This window comes from Mya arenaria, chromosome 3 (genome assembly GCF_026914265.1).
Source record: "Mya arenaria isolate MELC-2E11 chromosome 3, ASM2691426v1".
NCBI classification, from domain to species: Eukaryota; Metazoa; Mollusca; class Bivalvia; order Myida; family Myidae; genus Mya; species Mya arenaria.
In genome coordinates this window covers 16424318-16440209 of record NC_069124.1, presented here as the reverse complement: position 1 = coordinate 16440209, position 15892 = coordinate 16424318, and the positions used below count along the sequence as shown (strand labels likewise).

Genomic DNA, 15892 nt, shown 5'->3' with positions numbered 1-15892 from the left:
TCACTGATATAATTATTAGATGATTTCTGGAAATTTATTACTCTAATTAAAATGCACTCTTTTATGTTAAAAAATCCTTTTAGACTTCTTTTGATTATACAAAAATGGCATATATATATATATATATATATATAAGATAGGAAATGTCTTAAGGTGTTTTAAGAATTCCAGTCCATGAAAAAGCCCAAATCAAACAGTAAATATTGCAAATGTAATATGTCAATTTGTCAGATCTCATACATGGAATAAGCTTACGATTAATGACTAGACTTATTCTATTTCCTTGGTTGTCCATTAATGGACCCATATTTCATTGCCAATGTCATTTCGATGGAAATTTACTGGTCCTTTTTTCGAACACTACCGAAGTAAATGTCTTTCATGTATACCGAAGTAGAAATTTACAATAAGGTAATAAATGTCCTAAAACAAATACACAAGCATAGTAAAAACAAAGTGTGTTTACATACATTGTGCCTGATTTAGCTACGTCCACCTTTGGATACGTTTTTCTCCAAATACAGCCAAGTGCTAATCTAAAAGCAGAAATCTCAACCGTTTAAAGCACAGTCCAAAACAAAAGTGTAATATCACACTCAAATAAAATCCAAGATCTGACGAAATTTTTAAAATCATGAACTGTTTCCAAATACGGCTGAAATCGTTACTTCAAAACTGGACATGTGACTATAGTTAAGATGGGAAAGTAACAGGTTTTCGATCACGTGAAAGGACTCTTATATACCGATACAATCGGTTCATATCTCAAACCACAGTGCCAAAGAGTCTTTTGAATACTGATAACGGTTCAATCCTATCAGCAGCTTGCAAGTATCTTTAATCCACTTCCTAAGTTTGTTAATCTTGCAGAAATGAAGATTAATAAGTACACGACCAATTGACAAAATCCCGATATTAAATGGACTAATGTACAAACGCATGGAAAGGACAATAGAGATTAGGAAACGGAGAAACTGTCCCATGCAGTCGAACAAGAAGAAAGTGCATTCAGTAGGATAAAACCTGTAAAAGGATGAATTGAAATTTGATGGAACATGGATTTGTGCAAAGAGGAATAGAAATTTTAATGGATAAAGGAATTTTGCAAACTGGTATCAATTTTTTTTGGGAACATGGAATTGTGCAAAATCATTGGTATTGATTTTTAATGGAACATGGAATTGTGCAAACTGGTGTTGAAATAATATTGCCGGAACATGGAATTGTGCAAAATCATTGGTATTGATTTTTAATGGAACATGGAATTGTGCAAACTGGTGTTGAAATAATATTGCCGGAACATGGAATTGTGCATAATCATTGGTATTGATTTTTAATGGAACATGGAATTGTGCAAACTGGTGTTGAAATAATATTGCCGGAACATGGAATTGTGCAAAATCATTGGTATTGATTTTTAATGGTATACAAAATTGTGGGAACTGCAGGTATTGAAATAATTGGAACATGGAATTGTGCAAACTGGTATTGAAATTTTATTGGAACATTGAATTGTGAAAACTGGTATTGAAATTTTATTGGAACATGGAATTGTGCAAACTGGTATAGAAATTTTAATGGAACATGGAATTGTGCATACTGATATTGAAATTTAATTGGAACATGGAATTCTGCATACTGATATATTGCAAGGAACGTGATGGAACAGGGTATTGTGCAAACTGAGACACTTTTATTACCATGGAAATAATTAAAATGACAAACATAGATGATAAAACTGACAAGAAAGAAAAAACACCATGTTTTACAATAAATGAACTATTTAGTTAGCAAGTTAAAGTGTGGAGAAATATATATATTGCAGTAGTCATTGAAGACTGACATAATTTCAGAAATGTCACATTAGGCAATTCTTCAAGCACAACTAGTATAATGGTGAAAAATTTCCATGAAATTTTCCAGCTTTTAATAATAATATCCTGCTTTACAATCATAAATCATTCATTTGAAATTCTGTTATAATATTTATCTACTAAACCACAGGAGCTTTACTGTGTTGCATCAGTACATTTAAGGGCAAATCTAAGTAGGAAGTAGCCATTTGGAAAAAAAAACGCTGTTGCATTCTTTATAAACTGAACTGTGTTTAGTGTTTATGGTCATGCCTCAGCCAATGGGATTGCTGTATTTATTCCCTTTTACATTAAGAAAGCTTCCGGTGAAGAATATAACCAACAAAATTTGTTTAAGCGATTAAATATTTTTAATGAGTGGTACATGGCTGTTTGCACATGTGTGCTGGCTAGAATAGAGGCAATCTCTGCTTCACTAAACAATAACATCAGTAGCTTGGCTATTCCCAGCTTAAATGCCAATTATAAGTACACAAGAACTATAACTCAATGTTTACAACTATTTTAAGCAAAAAAGATGACTCAGGGCCGAAAATAGCATGATGCAAGAAACTATATCTTCTTGTAGAATGGCAGACTCAAACCGATGACACTTCATTCTGTTACTGAAACAAGAAACAGCTAGCATACATACTAGTCTAAAATAATAGACGTGTTATACGGGATTCTTCCAATCCCTAACGTCTAAACGGGAATGTGCAAAAAACGGGGGTGTTTTAAAAATATTGAAATTATTTTAAGTGAAGTATTTTATGGTTGAAATTGATCATAAAGAGTTATATTCATATTTTACCATGTAAGTGAAATGTTATTTTGCACTTAACAAGCATTTAATGCATTAAAACAAGTTGTTTACCTTTCCAATAAAACGAAAGTTGACTGACACAGAAAACAATTATGCGAAGGGGAACAACTCGATACAATCGTAATAACTCGACCTCCTCCGACAAAGCTTCGTGATAGACCTTGTTGCACAACCGTAACAACTCAGCCATGGCCGAAATGTTCCGAGCGATTTAAAACTGTGCCCTGAAGCCTTGCAGGTGCCCTTCATGTATATATCGTTATGTTTTGACAGAATGAAATGAAGAAAAGCCGTCAAACTCATAATTATAAGTTGGATATTTATTTTTTGTGTACGGAACTAATGTAAAATAACATTATCTGGTAATATTTCTTGTTTTTATGATATTTTATAGACGCTTTTGCATCCAGACGGCACAGATTTTTTTTCCTGCTTGAAAAGATTTCGAAATAACTTTTGTATCGTATGAGGTAGCTACTTTTAAGGTCAAGGTCACACTTAAAGGTCAAGTATCAGAACAGTCTGCATAAAGTTACTAACTTCACACCACTAGAGTGGGTGGGGCTGCTTTAGGAAAGTGAAATTTGAGAGCAAAACAATAGTTCAAGTGGTGCTACACATCTGAGTCATCCTATAAAGCTCAGCTTTTTAGTTTACTTCTAAATGTAAGAGATAATTATCTTCTCAAAGTTTTGCCACAAAATTATGACAATTTTGGATCCAGTTCAAAACAAAATATCTCAACCTTGAAACACAATCCAAACTGCACAATTTCAAACCCTTGTAATGTATTTCATAATTATGTAAATAACTTCATGATGGTATTTATACTTCATAGACGTGAAAAGCTGAAATATGAATATATATTTAATATATTTCAAAGCTTGAAAGTCATTTACTCAATGTAAACATATTAATGAGATTAATTTTGTATACCTTTTTATATCTCAAGAAAGTCCATTTCCATCAATAAATTGTCTATGCATAACCAATAAAACAAGTAATTTAACACTGTACTCCGATCATTTCATAATTTCAATACATGATCAACTAACTCTTATGACACTTGATTTCATCCATACAGTTTAAGCGGCTTAATGTTTGAACATGCTAAAAAAATCATCCCACGCAGGTACAACTTCATAATACTCCATTACAAAACTTCCTATGTTGAAACTTCACAGGGCTTGTTTTTCATGCAATTATCGCCAGATCTTCTTCTGCTTGTGGTACGTGTGTTTAATGGCCCATGTATACCTTGTATATTATGTTGTATAATGTTTACATCATGATACCTACCTAGCCAGCCTATCTGAGTCTTTGAATATAACAATAATCCATGAAATGTACCGTGTCCTAAAAACATGTAATACTGTATATTTTTTTTTTAAATCTCATACATGTACAATGGTGAAGGTTTATTTTTACAAATTTTGGATCATGAATCTGCATATCACTGATGTAACATATATTATTCACTTTTGAACATGTATAAGGTAAAAAAATGTTACCTTATTACACTCTGCCAAATTCATGGATTTATTACAAAAAAATAAACAATTATTGACTATATTACATGGTAAGTAAAAATGTTGACATACTTTTATGAAATAAAGTGAATGCTTTATGGTTCAAAATCTAATAAATCTTCTTTTTTAAAATTTGTTCAACTCCTTACTACCCACAAACATGTCACCAAGAAATTGTTTGTTTTACTCACATAAAAAAGATTGTTCCTCAAAACTAAACAAAACATGATTTTCAAACGTTTCAATTTTTGGCCTTCCCCACCCACTTTTGCCCTGTGGCCGGCCCTAAATAAAGTTAACTTGAAATAGTTAAAAAAAATACATGATAAAATAGTATTATTTATTATTATTATGAGACTTTTTCAGCTTTTCAATTATTTCTGAGCCAATTTCTATTCTTCTTCATCACTGCTTCATGGTTCATACATTATTTAAATATGGAGAGAAATTCATTGAATTATAACATTATAATGGTTAAACACATCACTGCCACCTGAAATCAATTGCATAATAATTACAGAGGACACATTTAGTTAATAGCTAGCAAAATAATCTAATCATCACCTTCTATTTTAATGCACAGCTCTACCATAAAAAAACACCTCGAAAAATAAAATATTGGTATGGCCTTAGCAATAACAAGGCATTCGGAGAATTCCAGTAATGATTAACATTTGCTTGACATACAACAGATAAGAAAGAAATTCCACCAGTTTTACAGTAGGAAAATCTTTCAACTGCATTTTGTTAATTGACATGTGCAAATGATTCACATTATTGACAACATTTTTAACATCCCTTTGCAACTTAAAACTATTTAGCCATCAAGAATTGTTTTACTAAATGTGTTAAACTATTAGATATTTGACCAAAACATAAGTTTTGAAGCAAGGATTCCTTGTGCAGCATAACCATTTAGCACCATGAACTCTTGACTGCAACACGAACCAACTGCAGAATGAACCCTCTACAGCATGAGCACTCTACAACATGAACCCTCTAAAACATGAGCCCTCTACAGCATGAACCCTCTACAGCATGAGCCCTCTACAACATGAACCCTCTACAGCATGAGCCCTCTACAGCATGAGCCCTGACTGCAGCATGAGCCCTCTACAGCATGAGCCCTCTACAGCATGAACCCTCTACAACATGAACCCTCTACAGCATGAGCCCTCTACAGCATGAGCCCTGACTGCAGCATGAGCCCTCTACAGCATGAGCCCTCTACAGAATGAACTCTCTACAGCATGAACCCTCTGCATCATGATCCCTCTGCAGAATGAACCCTCTGCAGCATGATCCATCTGCAGCATGAACCCTCTGCAGAAAGAACCCTCTGCAGCATAAACCCTCTCCAGCATTAACCTTCTACAGCATGAATCCTCTACAGCATGAACCCTCTAAAGTATGAATCCTCTACAGCATGAACCCTCTAAAGCATGAATCATCTACAGCATGAACCCTCTAAAGCAGGAATCATCTACAGCATGAACCCTCTACAAAATGAACTCACTACAGCATGACCCCTCTGCAGAATGAACTCTCTACAGCATGAATCCTCTACAGCATGAATCCTTCTCAGCATGAACCCTTTACAGCATTACCTCTCTGCAGCATGAACCTTCTGCAGCATGGTCCCTCACTCTACAGCATGATCTTCTTGAGCATAAACCCTCTGCGGCATAAACCATCTGCAGCATGAGCCCTCTGCAGCATGAGCTCTACATCACAAATTATCTGCAGCATGAACCCTCTACAGCATGAACTTTACAGCTTGAACCCTCTGCAGCATGAACTCTACATCACAAATTATCTGCAGCATGAACCCTCTACAGCGTAAACTTTACAGCATGAGCCCTCTGCAGCATGAGCTCTACATCACAAATTATCTGCAGTATGAACCCTCTACAGCATGAACTTTACAGCATGAACCCTCTGCAGCATGAACTCTACATCACAAATTCTCTACAGCATGAACCATCTGCAGCAAGAACTTTACAGCATGAGCCCTCTACAGCATGAATCCTCTACAGCATGAATCCTCTACAGCATGAATCCTCCTCAGCATGAACCCTTTACAGCATGAACCCTCTTTAGCATGAACCATCTACAGCATTAACCCTATGCAGCATGAAATCGAAATCACAAACTCTCTGCATCACAAACTCTCTGCATTATGAACCCTCTACAGCATGAACCCTCTGCAGCATGAACCCTCTTCAGCATGAACCCTCTACAGCATGAACCCTCTGCAGCATGGCCCCTGACTCTACAGCATGAACTTCTTGAGCATAAACCCTCTGCAGCATAAACCCTCTGCAGCATGAGCCCTTTGCAGCATGAGCTCTACATCACAAATTATCTGCAGTATGGACCCTCTACAGCATGAACTTTACAGCATGAACCCTCTGCAGCATGAACTCTACATCACAAATTCTCTGCAGCATGAACCATCGGCGGCATGAACTTTACATCACAAATTCACTGAAGCATGAAATTTACAGCATGAACCCTCTGCAGCATGATCTCTGCAGCATGAAATTTACAGCATAAACCCTCTGCAGCATGAACCCGCTACAGCATGAACTATACATCACAAACTCTCTGCAATATGAACCCTCTGCAGCATGAACTGATCTACATCACAAACTCTCTGCAGCATGAACTCTCTGCAGCATGAACTCCTGCAGCATGAGCTCTGCATCACAAACTCTGCAACATGAACTCTACATCACAAACTCTCTGCATCACAAACTCTCTGCATCACAAACTCTATGCAGCATGAACTCCTGCAGTATGAGCTCTGCATCACAAACTCTGCAACATGAACTCTACATCACAAACTCTTTGCAGCATGATCTCTACATCACAAACTCTTTGCAGCATGATCTCTACATCACAAACTCTGTAGCATGAACTCTACATCACAAACTCTTTGCAGCATGATCTCCACATCACAAACTCTTTGCAGCATGAACTCTACATCACAAACTCTTTGCAGCATGATCTCTACATCACAAACTCTTTGCAGCATGAACTCTACATCACAAACTCTTTGCAGCATGATCTCTACATCACAAACTCTTTGCAGCATGAACTCTACATCACAAACTCTTTGCAGCATGATCTCTACATCACAAACTGTAGCATGAACTCTATGTTATGAACCCTCTTCAGCATGAACCCTATAAAGTGCACCACCATAATTATTTAAAAGTTCATTAAACAATTAACTTAAGTTACTATGAAGGAGTATTGATGTTTTTCTTTCGAGAGAGAAAATGGAAGCCGCTCAGTTAATTACATCCATGAATTTTGTATAACATGGTGTCTGCTTGTGGTTATTTTTCAGTCTGTTCCCTGTTTTATTTTCTTGATGAGCTCATCTGAGTAGCTGCTGTTGTGTTTACAAGATATTTTTGAAGGACAAACAATATGCAACATAAATAAGTCTAGTTATTCCAATGGTCTGAACATGGTGCATATGATTACATGACAGTTACTCACAGATAGAAACAGTCAGAAGCACTGATGGTGCAAAGTAATGTACTTCAATGGAAAAAAGTGAGATAAAATCGAAATGTTGTAGATTTTTCATCACTATATTTTTCCATTTTTTACCAAAGATATTCATTACCGATGTTCCCAAATATATGTTAATCATCCTAAAACATGAAGAAAAAACATGCTATTACAATCACTTATAATAGTGAGGATACAACACATTATTAAGCTATTTTGTACCAACTTTGTTTTACAGTGTTTACATTGTTTATTCACTGTTTTAGTCTGTATCAAAATGATAGCAAGAAGGCGGAGCTTATTATAGTCATTCTGCAACTAGAATGCATTAATATTATGATGTTGTTCATTGATACCCCATGCTAGTTATTGAACATAGTCCTTGACAACTTGTCACAAAACAGTCTAGCCTAAATTTAACATTCGTGCTTTAAATTAAGCACTCAGGAGTATAATTTCAATAACTCGGTTTGTGGGTGCAGTATAACTATTTACTTATTCCCTTTTTGAACCTAAGAAATATCATGCATCAAATATAATGAATTTCAAAAAAGTATGGTTTAATTATCTGCAGTATTTATCTTCATAATGGAAAGATATACCATGCTGTAATGAACACCAGGATATAACTTTCACACATTATTATGAAGGTCTTTTACATTTTATCATAATTATGATCAGGTTTCAGTTGATAAATCTTACTGTGCATCTGCAGCACTCTGGCAAATTAAAGCAACATTCTCACAGATTGATAGTTTTGACAGGTTTTTTTTAGTTTTTGTCTCAGAATCAGCTGATTTTGGCATCAATGCCTTCATTTCATTCATATAAGATAACTTCGTTACAATAGAACAGATCTCAAAGATTTAGGAAACTGCGGAAAATCTCATTTTTCTTAAAGAGTTATAAAATATCCTCCTTTGAACGTAAATATGAAAAACTGCGATCTGATCCTTAGTGTCAGCATTGTATCATGGGTTTCCAGACATTTATGCAAAAATTGACTCATTCCAAGACAAAAGTAAAATAATTAAGTTGTCAAAAGCACCAATCATTGAGAATGCAGCTAAAGAAAAAATATTGTTATTATTTAATCCCTCATAACAATAAACTTTCACTCATGGTCAAATAAATAGGCCAAACACAAACAATGTTTCGGTAACTGCATGTAATATGCTGACAAAACACTATATATAAGGCTTTATTATATGGTTTCTGGTTGTTTATAGAGATTTATCAGTGAAATAAAATGTATATTTCACTGTTTCAAACGTCTGGGCGCTCTGACAGTTCCAAATAAAACGCAAGCGCCCTCAGGGCTGCGACACAATTTCAACGACTTCATTCACGAAATGACATTACGTGCGCATACAAATTTGTAATTTTTCCCCAAAAAGGTAATTAAATGTCTTTTAACTCAAATTTTAGGTGTTTAATAAAAAGAAATTGTAACCTGGTGAAATATATTACAATCTTTAACACTGTGACAAACAATTATCCTCTATATATATATATACACATGTATAAGGTATGAAAATCATTTCATTTTGGAAAATTTAAGTTTTGTTTTATGAAGTCTGTATATTGTTGAAATACATTTTGACATTAATGTTGCCAAGAAAGTCACAAAATATAAATGGGTTATTGTTCATTTGGGGGTCTTTAGGGAAATTAAACGTTCATGTTGAGACACTGCAGCAACGAACGAAGGCAAACGTTTAATTTCATAAAGACCTCCAAATAAACTATGCTGTATACAATGGTTGAAATCATTTTATTTCCTGACAGTAAACGATGCACTCTTACTCCCATATAAGATTTACCACAATTATTACATTTGTTCAAAAAGGATAAATAAATGTCAATAACTATGGTTCTTATGAAGAATACCAAGTTTAATTTGAAAGAAAGGTGCAGAAAACACAGTATTTCTACTCTCTGCGACAACAGTAAACAATGTATTGACTTTAAATAAGAGTGTCATTTAAAGGCAAAGTTACTTTTCAATCAAGCATCTTTTCGCACCAACCACTGAAATATGAGTGCTTAAGAAACTGAAGCACTATGAAATCATGCATGACAGTCACTAGGAGTATAATGTTTTGATGTTTCACCATGTCTAGTTTTGATGTATTGTTTTCTTCTTTGTTAATTAAGCTGAAATAAATTGTCATTGAAATAAGTTTTCAAATAAAAATTTCTAAACCACATTCAAGATTGTGGTGTCATTGTTTGTGTGTTGTATACTCAAGGACTTTTTTCCATGTGAGCAGTACAGTGACTTGTTCATATCTTATGAAAAGATGATGCATTTACATCACTTTTCAATGTGTGACCTTGATCTTAGAGGTGGGAACACAGATTGTGCACGCAACATGTCGTCTTGGTATGTCAAACACATGTGGCAAGTTATTTTTAAAAATTTCCATGCAAGAGAAAGTACCAGCCCAGTCACAACCACCTATACTCAATAAGACTATGTCTTTATGTGCAGCATTCCATAGTTAACAAACACTAAGTGTGACCTTGGCCTTAGAGGTAGGGACATGGGTCATGCATGCAACACGTCGTCTTGGTACTTCACCATGTGGCAAGTTATTTTAAAATCTGTCCATGCAAGAGAAAGTAACAGCCCGGACAGAACCACCTAAACTCTATGTCCATATATGCAGCATTCCATAGTTAACAAACACTTAGTGTGACCTTGACCTTAGAGGTAGGGACACGGGTCATGCATGCAACACGTCATCTTGGTACTTCACCATGTGGCAAGTTATTTTAAAATCTGTCCTGGAAAAGAAAGTCTGGACACTAGAATTTGAGCTGGACGCACAGACGGTCTGACAGCTGACAGACGGTCTAACAGCTGAAAGATGGTGCAATTCTTATATGCCCACCCTTGAGGTCATAATAATTGTGTTTTGTGTCTTAAAATATTGCGAAAATTATCATGCAGAAACGCATTTTGGCAAATACCTGCTTACTTCTTACAGCACTGTAATAGAAACACTAAGGTCATAAAATATTCAGCAAAACTAATTATTTTCAGGTTTAATGTGAATGGCAAGCTTATAATTCAACCAATCAGTGAGGCACATAAAAAATTATCAATACGGAATTAAAGCATCAATGTTTTGAAAAATATTGTCATCACATTGGTCAAAAAAAGAGTTCAACCATAATATGTGGTACCAATAACAGTGCCACAAGGTTCATAATTTTTTTTATTTAACTATCATTCCTTATTTTTATTTATTTTTGATAAACATATCTAACAAATCAGGGTAGGGACTTAAACATCGGGTTGATTTGGTATGAGGAACCACAACATTACTTTTGTTTGGCCTAAGGTAATACTTTTTTTTGCAGGATTATTTTCACCTACTTCTGATAAATTAATTTCATGATTTTAAGCATATTAATGTCTAAATTATTCAATTACAGACTAGAATTGAAGGTTTATGTAACATTTGGTAACAATCATGCACAATGCACAATAAATATTTATCGGGTACACTCACTTGGTCACAAAAAATCATTAATGGCTGATAAATCATTCTGAGCTTTATCGAATCATTATACAATGGACCTAGTATTGAGATCGACCAAATAATCATTTTCCGTTTAACATGAACCCAATTCAATAGAAAGTAATAAATCATCTTGATGTTTACTTCATACCATTAAATCTACAATATCAGGAGTAAATTTGAATTTTCTTTCACAATCAAAAAGGCAAACAATCTTTTGAAAATATGTTGTGTCATATTAAACAAGATTTCACAGTTAGAAGTGATTTGTATTTTGAGCCGCTATTCAAAGGAAAATACATGATCTTCAGAGCTTAACGAATTCTTTTATTAAATAAAATGCGGAAAAAGAGCAAATTTCAAAATCTGCATAAAAAAATCTCTCATTTTTTTATTTTATTTCTACAACATGTTCAAACAGCTGAAGTTTGTTGAAATTATCAAACATTTTTTTTTTTTTTTTAAATCGTACCTGCTTTCATCATTTATACTAATCCTCATCCTCTCAAAACACAATTTTGGCAAAAGAAGTTCCAATACTACCAACGCGAAATGCAGTGGTAGTACACCAGACAAGAGTATTTTTCAGAGTATACTAATATTACAATAGTAATAATAACAGTAACAGTATTCAACTTGTTCCCAGCCAATGTCAATATCCCACCCATCAGCTTAATCCCTATGCACAGTAACAAAGTCTCAAAAGTTTCAAATTTTATCTCTTCAGCTGATATTTCCATTTGCACTTAACAATGATTGAAACTTTGATTCCTGATTTTTACTATCTCTGAGAGCACTACCACTGATGTACGACAATAAAGGAGAGTTGTAATGATTTATTAAGGCATTGCCCTCTCCTTGGTTTATTTACTCACTTAAACGCTTTTAAGTAAACTTACTTCAAATGTGCAAAATCATCGAACACTTTTTAAGGACTATAAAAACCTTTCAAAAATTCAGAAATATTAAATATAGAAATCATGTTAAATTTCAATAAATATTATTTGCCAGTAGTCATATTTGTACAAGCTCAATATCATTTTCAAAATTTCCTGAGGAAATTTAAAAACATGAAATTCACTTCCTTCTCAACAAACATTTAAATGACTAACTACTTGTAATTAACATACCTTTTAACATACCTTTTCAGACGATTCTATTTTTACATGAAGTTCCTAAAATATCCTTTAAATATCAAAATAACTCCTCCACCGCTCATTCTATATAGGGCGTCAAATCGGAAATAACATTTAATAAACCTATTGTCATGGTTCAGTGATCAGCGAGCAATAACATTTCATATATTATCATAATGTCATCTTAAGACAACTGCCCAATGTGACATTCATGCATTTATAGGTTTCCGGAGTAATTAAGGCCAATAATATTATATATCTTAGGATAATAATATGTTATGAAATTATTGACAATTAAGTGGGCCGCAATAAGATGCCCAACACTTAATTGTTAATTGTTTCCACAGCATATTTCAGAGGACTCTATTTTTTTTTCATTCTAGCAGTATAATACCTCGCTTGCTAGAACTAACTGCACATATTCACCATGTACACCAACATACCAAGATGCATGTTAATGTTAACAGTTTTCAAGATACAACAAACATATGTACTGGGCCACAATGAGGGAAAAACAATGCATTAACAATTAAATGAATGTGTTGTATGACTTTTCCTCTAAAAAGAACACTGTCAACCTTGATTTACATTTGAAAAACAACTTCTGAAAGTTAGTATACACACAAACAGCAAAAAGCCAACCCTGAATTAATGAATTTCCTGTGTCGAAATGACAAGATTTCAAGGTTGTCTGCCTTTTCAGAATTCTAATTAGCAATTTGAATATTCATATTTAATATCAAACACAGGATATAAAAACAAAACCTTATATACAATTGAATAAACCAGGACACTGGCGTTCCCAGAACAGTACTTCCTTTGTGATGTCATGATAAAGAACTTCATTATTCAATTAAAGGTATTAAAGGGACTAGACACCAAATGGTCCCAAAATTGGCAAATACAATATTTCCTCAAAACAAGCCTAGAATATCAATGTGAACTAGAATAAGGCCTATTATACATCATTTTACATGATAGAAAGTCAACCGTCTCCGTGGCCTAGTGGATAAGCGTCCGCTTACGGAGCGGGAGGTCGTGGGTTCGATCCCTGGCCGCGTCATACCAAAAGACGTTAAAAGTTGGTACAAGTAACTCCCTTGCCTGGCGCTTGGCATTTAAAGGGTAGTGCTTGGAAAAGTGGTGTACTCAGTACTGGTTTAACCCAGGAAAGTTGTACCCCGTGTATCGGTGCTTTACACCGAGCACGTAAAAGAACCAAGGGGTCTCTTCGAAAAAGAGCTAGGGTCTCGCACCTGGACTTCCTTGTATCCCACCACTGTCTCTTCAGCGTGCTGTCCCTTCAGCAAAAACAAAGGACCCCGTTGGAAATAAGTGCTTGCACTTTCACGGGTTATCCTTGATCGCAAGGTCTAAAGAAATACAAAGAATATCACATCACTGTCTCAGCTGAGTTTACCCATTTAAAAATATCATATAATGGTTTCCCAGTTTGTGGTGTGTATATCTAGCATGTGAAAGTCACGTAATTTGTACAGATACATTTACCACGGCCATTTTTAAATTAACTGGGATTTACTTATTAGACAAACCTAGTAAATTTTGAAATGGACAAATACGCAAAAAACTGCAAAAACAAGATACATATGTTGTTAGCAATGTGATAGATCAGTAAGTCAGATTCAATGTGTTGTACACAATGTTATCAATTTTATGTAAGTTTTCGACAATTTTCTTTTTTTAGCAATAGTACCATCTGGTGTCTTGTCCCTTTAACATAAACCTTGATGAAGGCCTTGTGAGGGTAGAAATTTTGAGGTTAATTAAAAAGTTAAACACAACCAATTATCAAATTAAGACTTTAAGATGAACAAGCCCTTATTCTTGTGTTATATGGCTCTGCTATATTCAATCAAGTATCCCAGAAAGCAATTTACCAGTGCAGCGGGCTTCTAATTTTGACCACTGCACAGTTGTTGTTGTGCAAACTATTCAAACCCATGTCAATACTCCTCTAGCGTGAATAATAATAGTTACATTAACACATAATTGCTCAAATACAAAAACAGCTTGAAGCTGGTTATAAATTATAGATCAAATCAATTCCGGGCTAAAAACTAAGCTTGAGTACACTTTGAAAGTCAACAAGAAAGTGCCCATGATTGGGGCTCAAACCAATCAATTCTTTGGTGACAGATAAACAGTTATCATTCAATCATGAATTTATGTTACCTTATATATCATTTTAACTATCCGTGATGCGAGTAGGGGGCAGAATAGAATTTGATGTAAGAGGGGGCGGGCGCTGCACCATGGGATCCCAAAAACTGAAAAGCCCAGGCTGCAAATGTGGCACGGACGTTTCTGGTGCACCTCCACCAAGACAATTGAGGCTAATTATAGTCTAAAATGGTGCATTCAGGTGTATTTTATGCATCACTTTTCCATAATACTGACATAACAAATTCAAATGGACAATTTAAAGAGGGATGCACACTGGGTGCGCCCCCTCCCCTGAATCAACAGCCCTCACTTACCTAATAAGTTACAATCATTTATGGCGGTCATCCGTTGCTGTCAGGTGTCTACATGGGAATTATCTTTTCCTGAAAAACACAAACATACAAGTAAACCTACCGGTCAAGATAATGTTTGGTTAATGAGGCGATAATGAGCAAGTAACATGTATATGCAGATATTACAGTGGTAACAATGGCAGAACATTCATCATGGACAGTTTTCCGAGAACAAGCCAGCAACACTATCGATAGTCTTATATAGCATTCTGAACACCTCGGCCATTTTCCATCCAAAACAAACTTGGATGTATGCCGGTTCATCAGAATAAGTAGTTAGAAAATATTTAAATAATAGAATTAATCAATTGTAGTGTTTTGACACGTATTTTTTATTAGTAATTTCAGTTTAAATTGATTGCCAGTGAAGTGTATTATTTCATAATAAAAATTACTGTGCGAACTAATTGCACCGTAGTGTCTGATTCCGATTTTTGTTCCAATTCAAGAAGCATGAAACAGAACGGCCTTGAAAATACATGTTTATAATATCACTTTTTTCACATATGTAAACACCGTTCAGTTTGGCAATCATTAATTAACATGTTTTCTTTTGATCTGAACATATCTTAAACTAAATAACACTTACTGTTGTTTTTTAATGTAAGTAACACCTCCCATGAAGAATAATAATGTTAAAATATACTGTTAATTATATGCAGATATTAATTATTCAATATTGCCTCACATCTATTTCCACTTCATCAAACAAAACAATGCATAAACAATGACTGCCTTCATTATAAACTCATAGCTGAAAACAGGATTTTAACAAGGCTAGCTGCTGATGCAACTTCAAGCAATTTGGTAAAATAGCTATAAATGGCTGATTATGAGGAGGGTATGGTCTGTTTCGGGTCGCAGTTTGTATTTGTGTATACGATGTTTAAAAGTATGTTGTGTCTATAGTTCATTGACATCAGTGGGCCCTTCCCTTGTGCCACTTAACAGGATTT

The 15892-nt window shown here is 34.6% G+C and overlaps 1 protein-coding gene across 9 annotated transcripts in view; it reads right to left on the bottom strand.

The window, feature by feature from the left end:
* The window catches only part of LOC128227171 (myocyte-specific enhancer factor 2C-like), a 79568-nt gene that overhangs the window by 46141 nt on the left and 17535 nt on the right, over positions 1–15892 (bottom strand). For 2 of the 9 annotated variants that reach the window (XM_052937433.1, XM_052937434.1), the window contains exons 4-5: positions 14898–14966; positions 471–536 (exon numbers count right to left, since the gene is read on the bottom strand). In XM_052937433.1, the coding sequence (XP_052793393.1) occupies positions 471–472 (2 nt within the window). In that variant the 5' untranslated portion in view covers positions 473–536; positions 14898–14966. Of the gene's footprint in view, positions 1–470; positions 537–3615; positions 3870–11735; positions 12062–12393; positions 12548–14897; positions 14967–15525; positions 15549–15892 lie in introns of those variants that run through there. The other 7 variants (XM_052937435.1, XM_052937437.1, XM_052937439.1 and 4 more) reach the window with 6 other exon arrangements.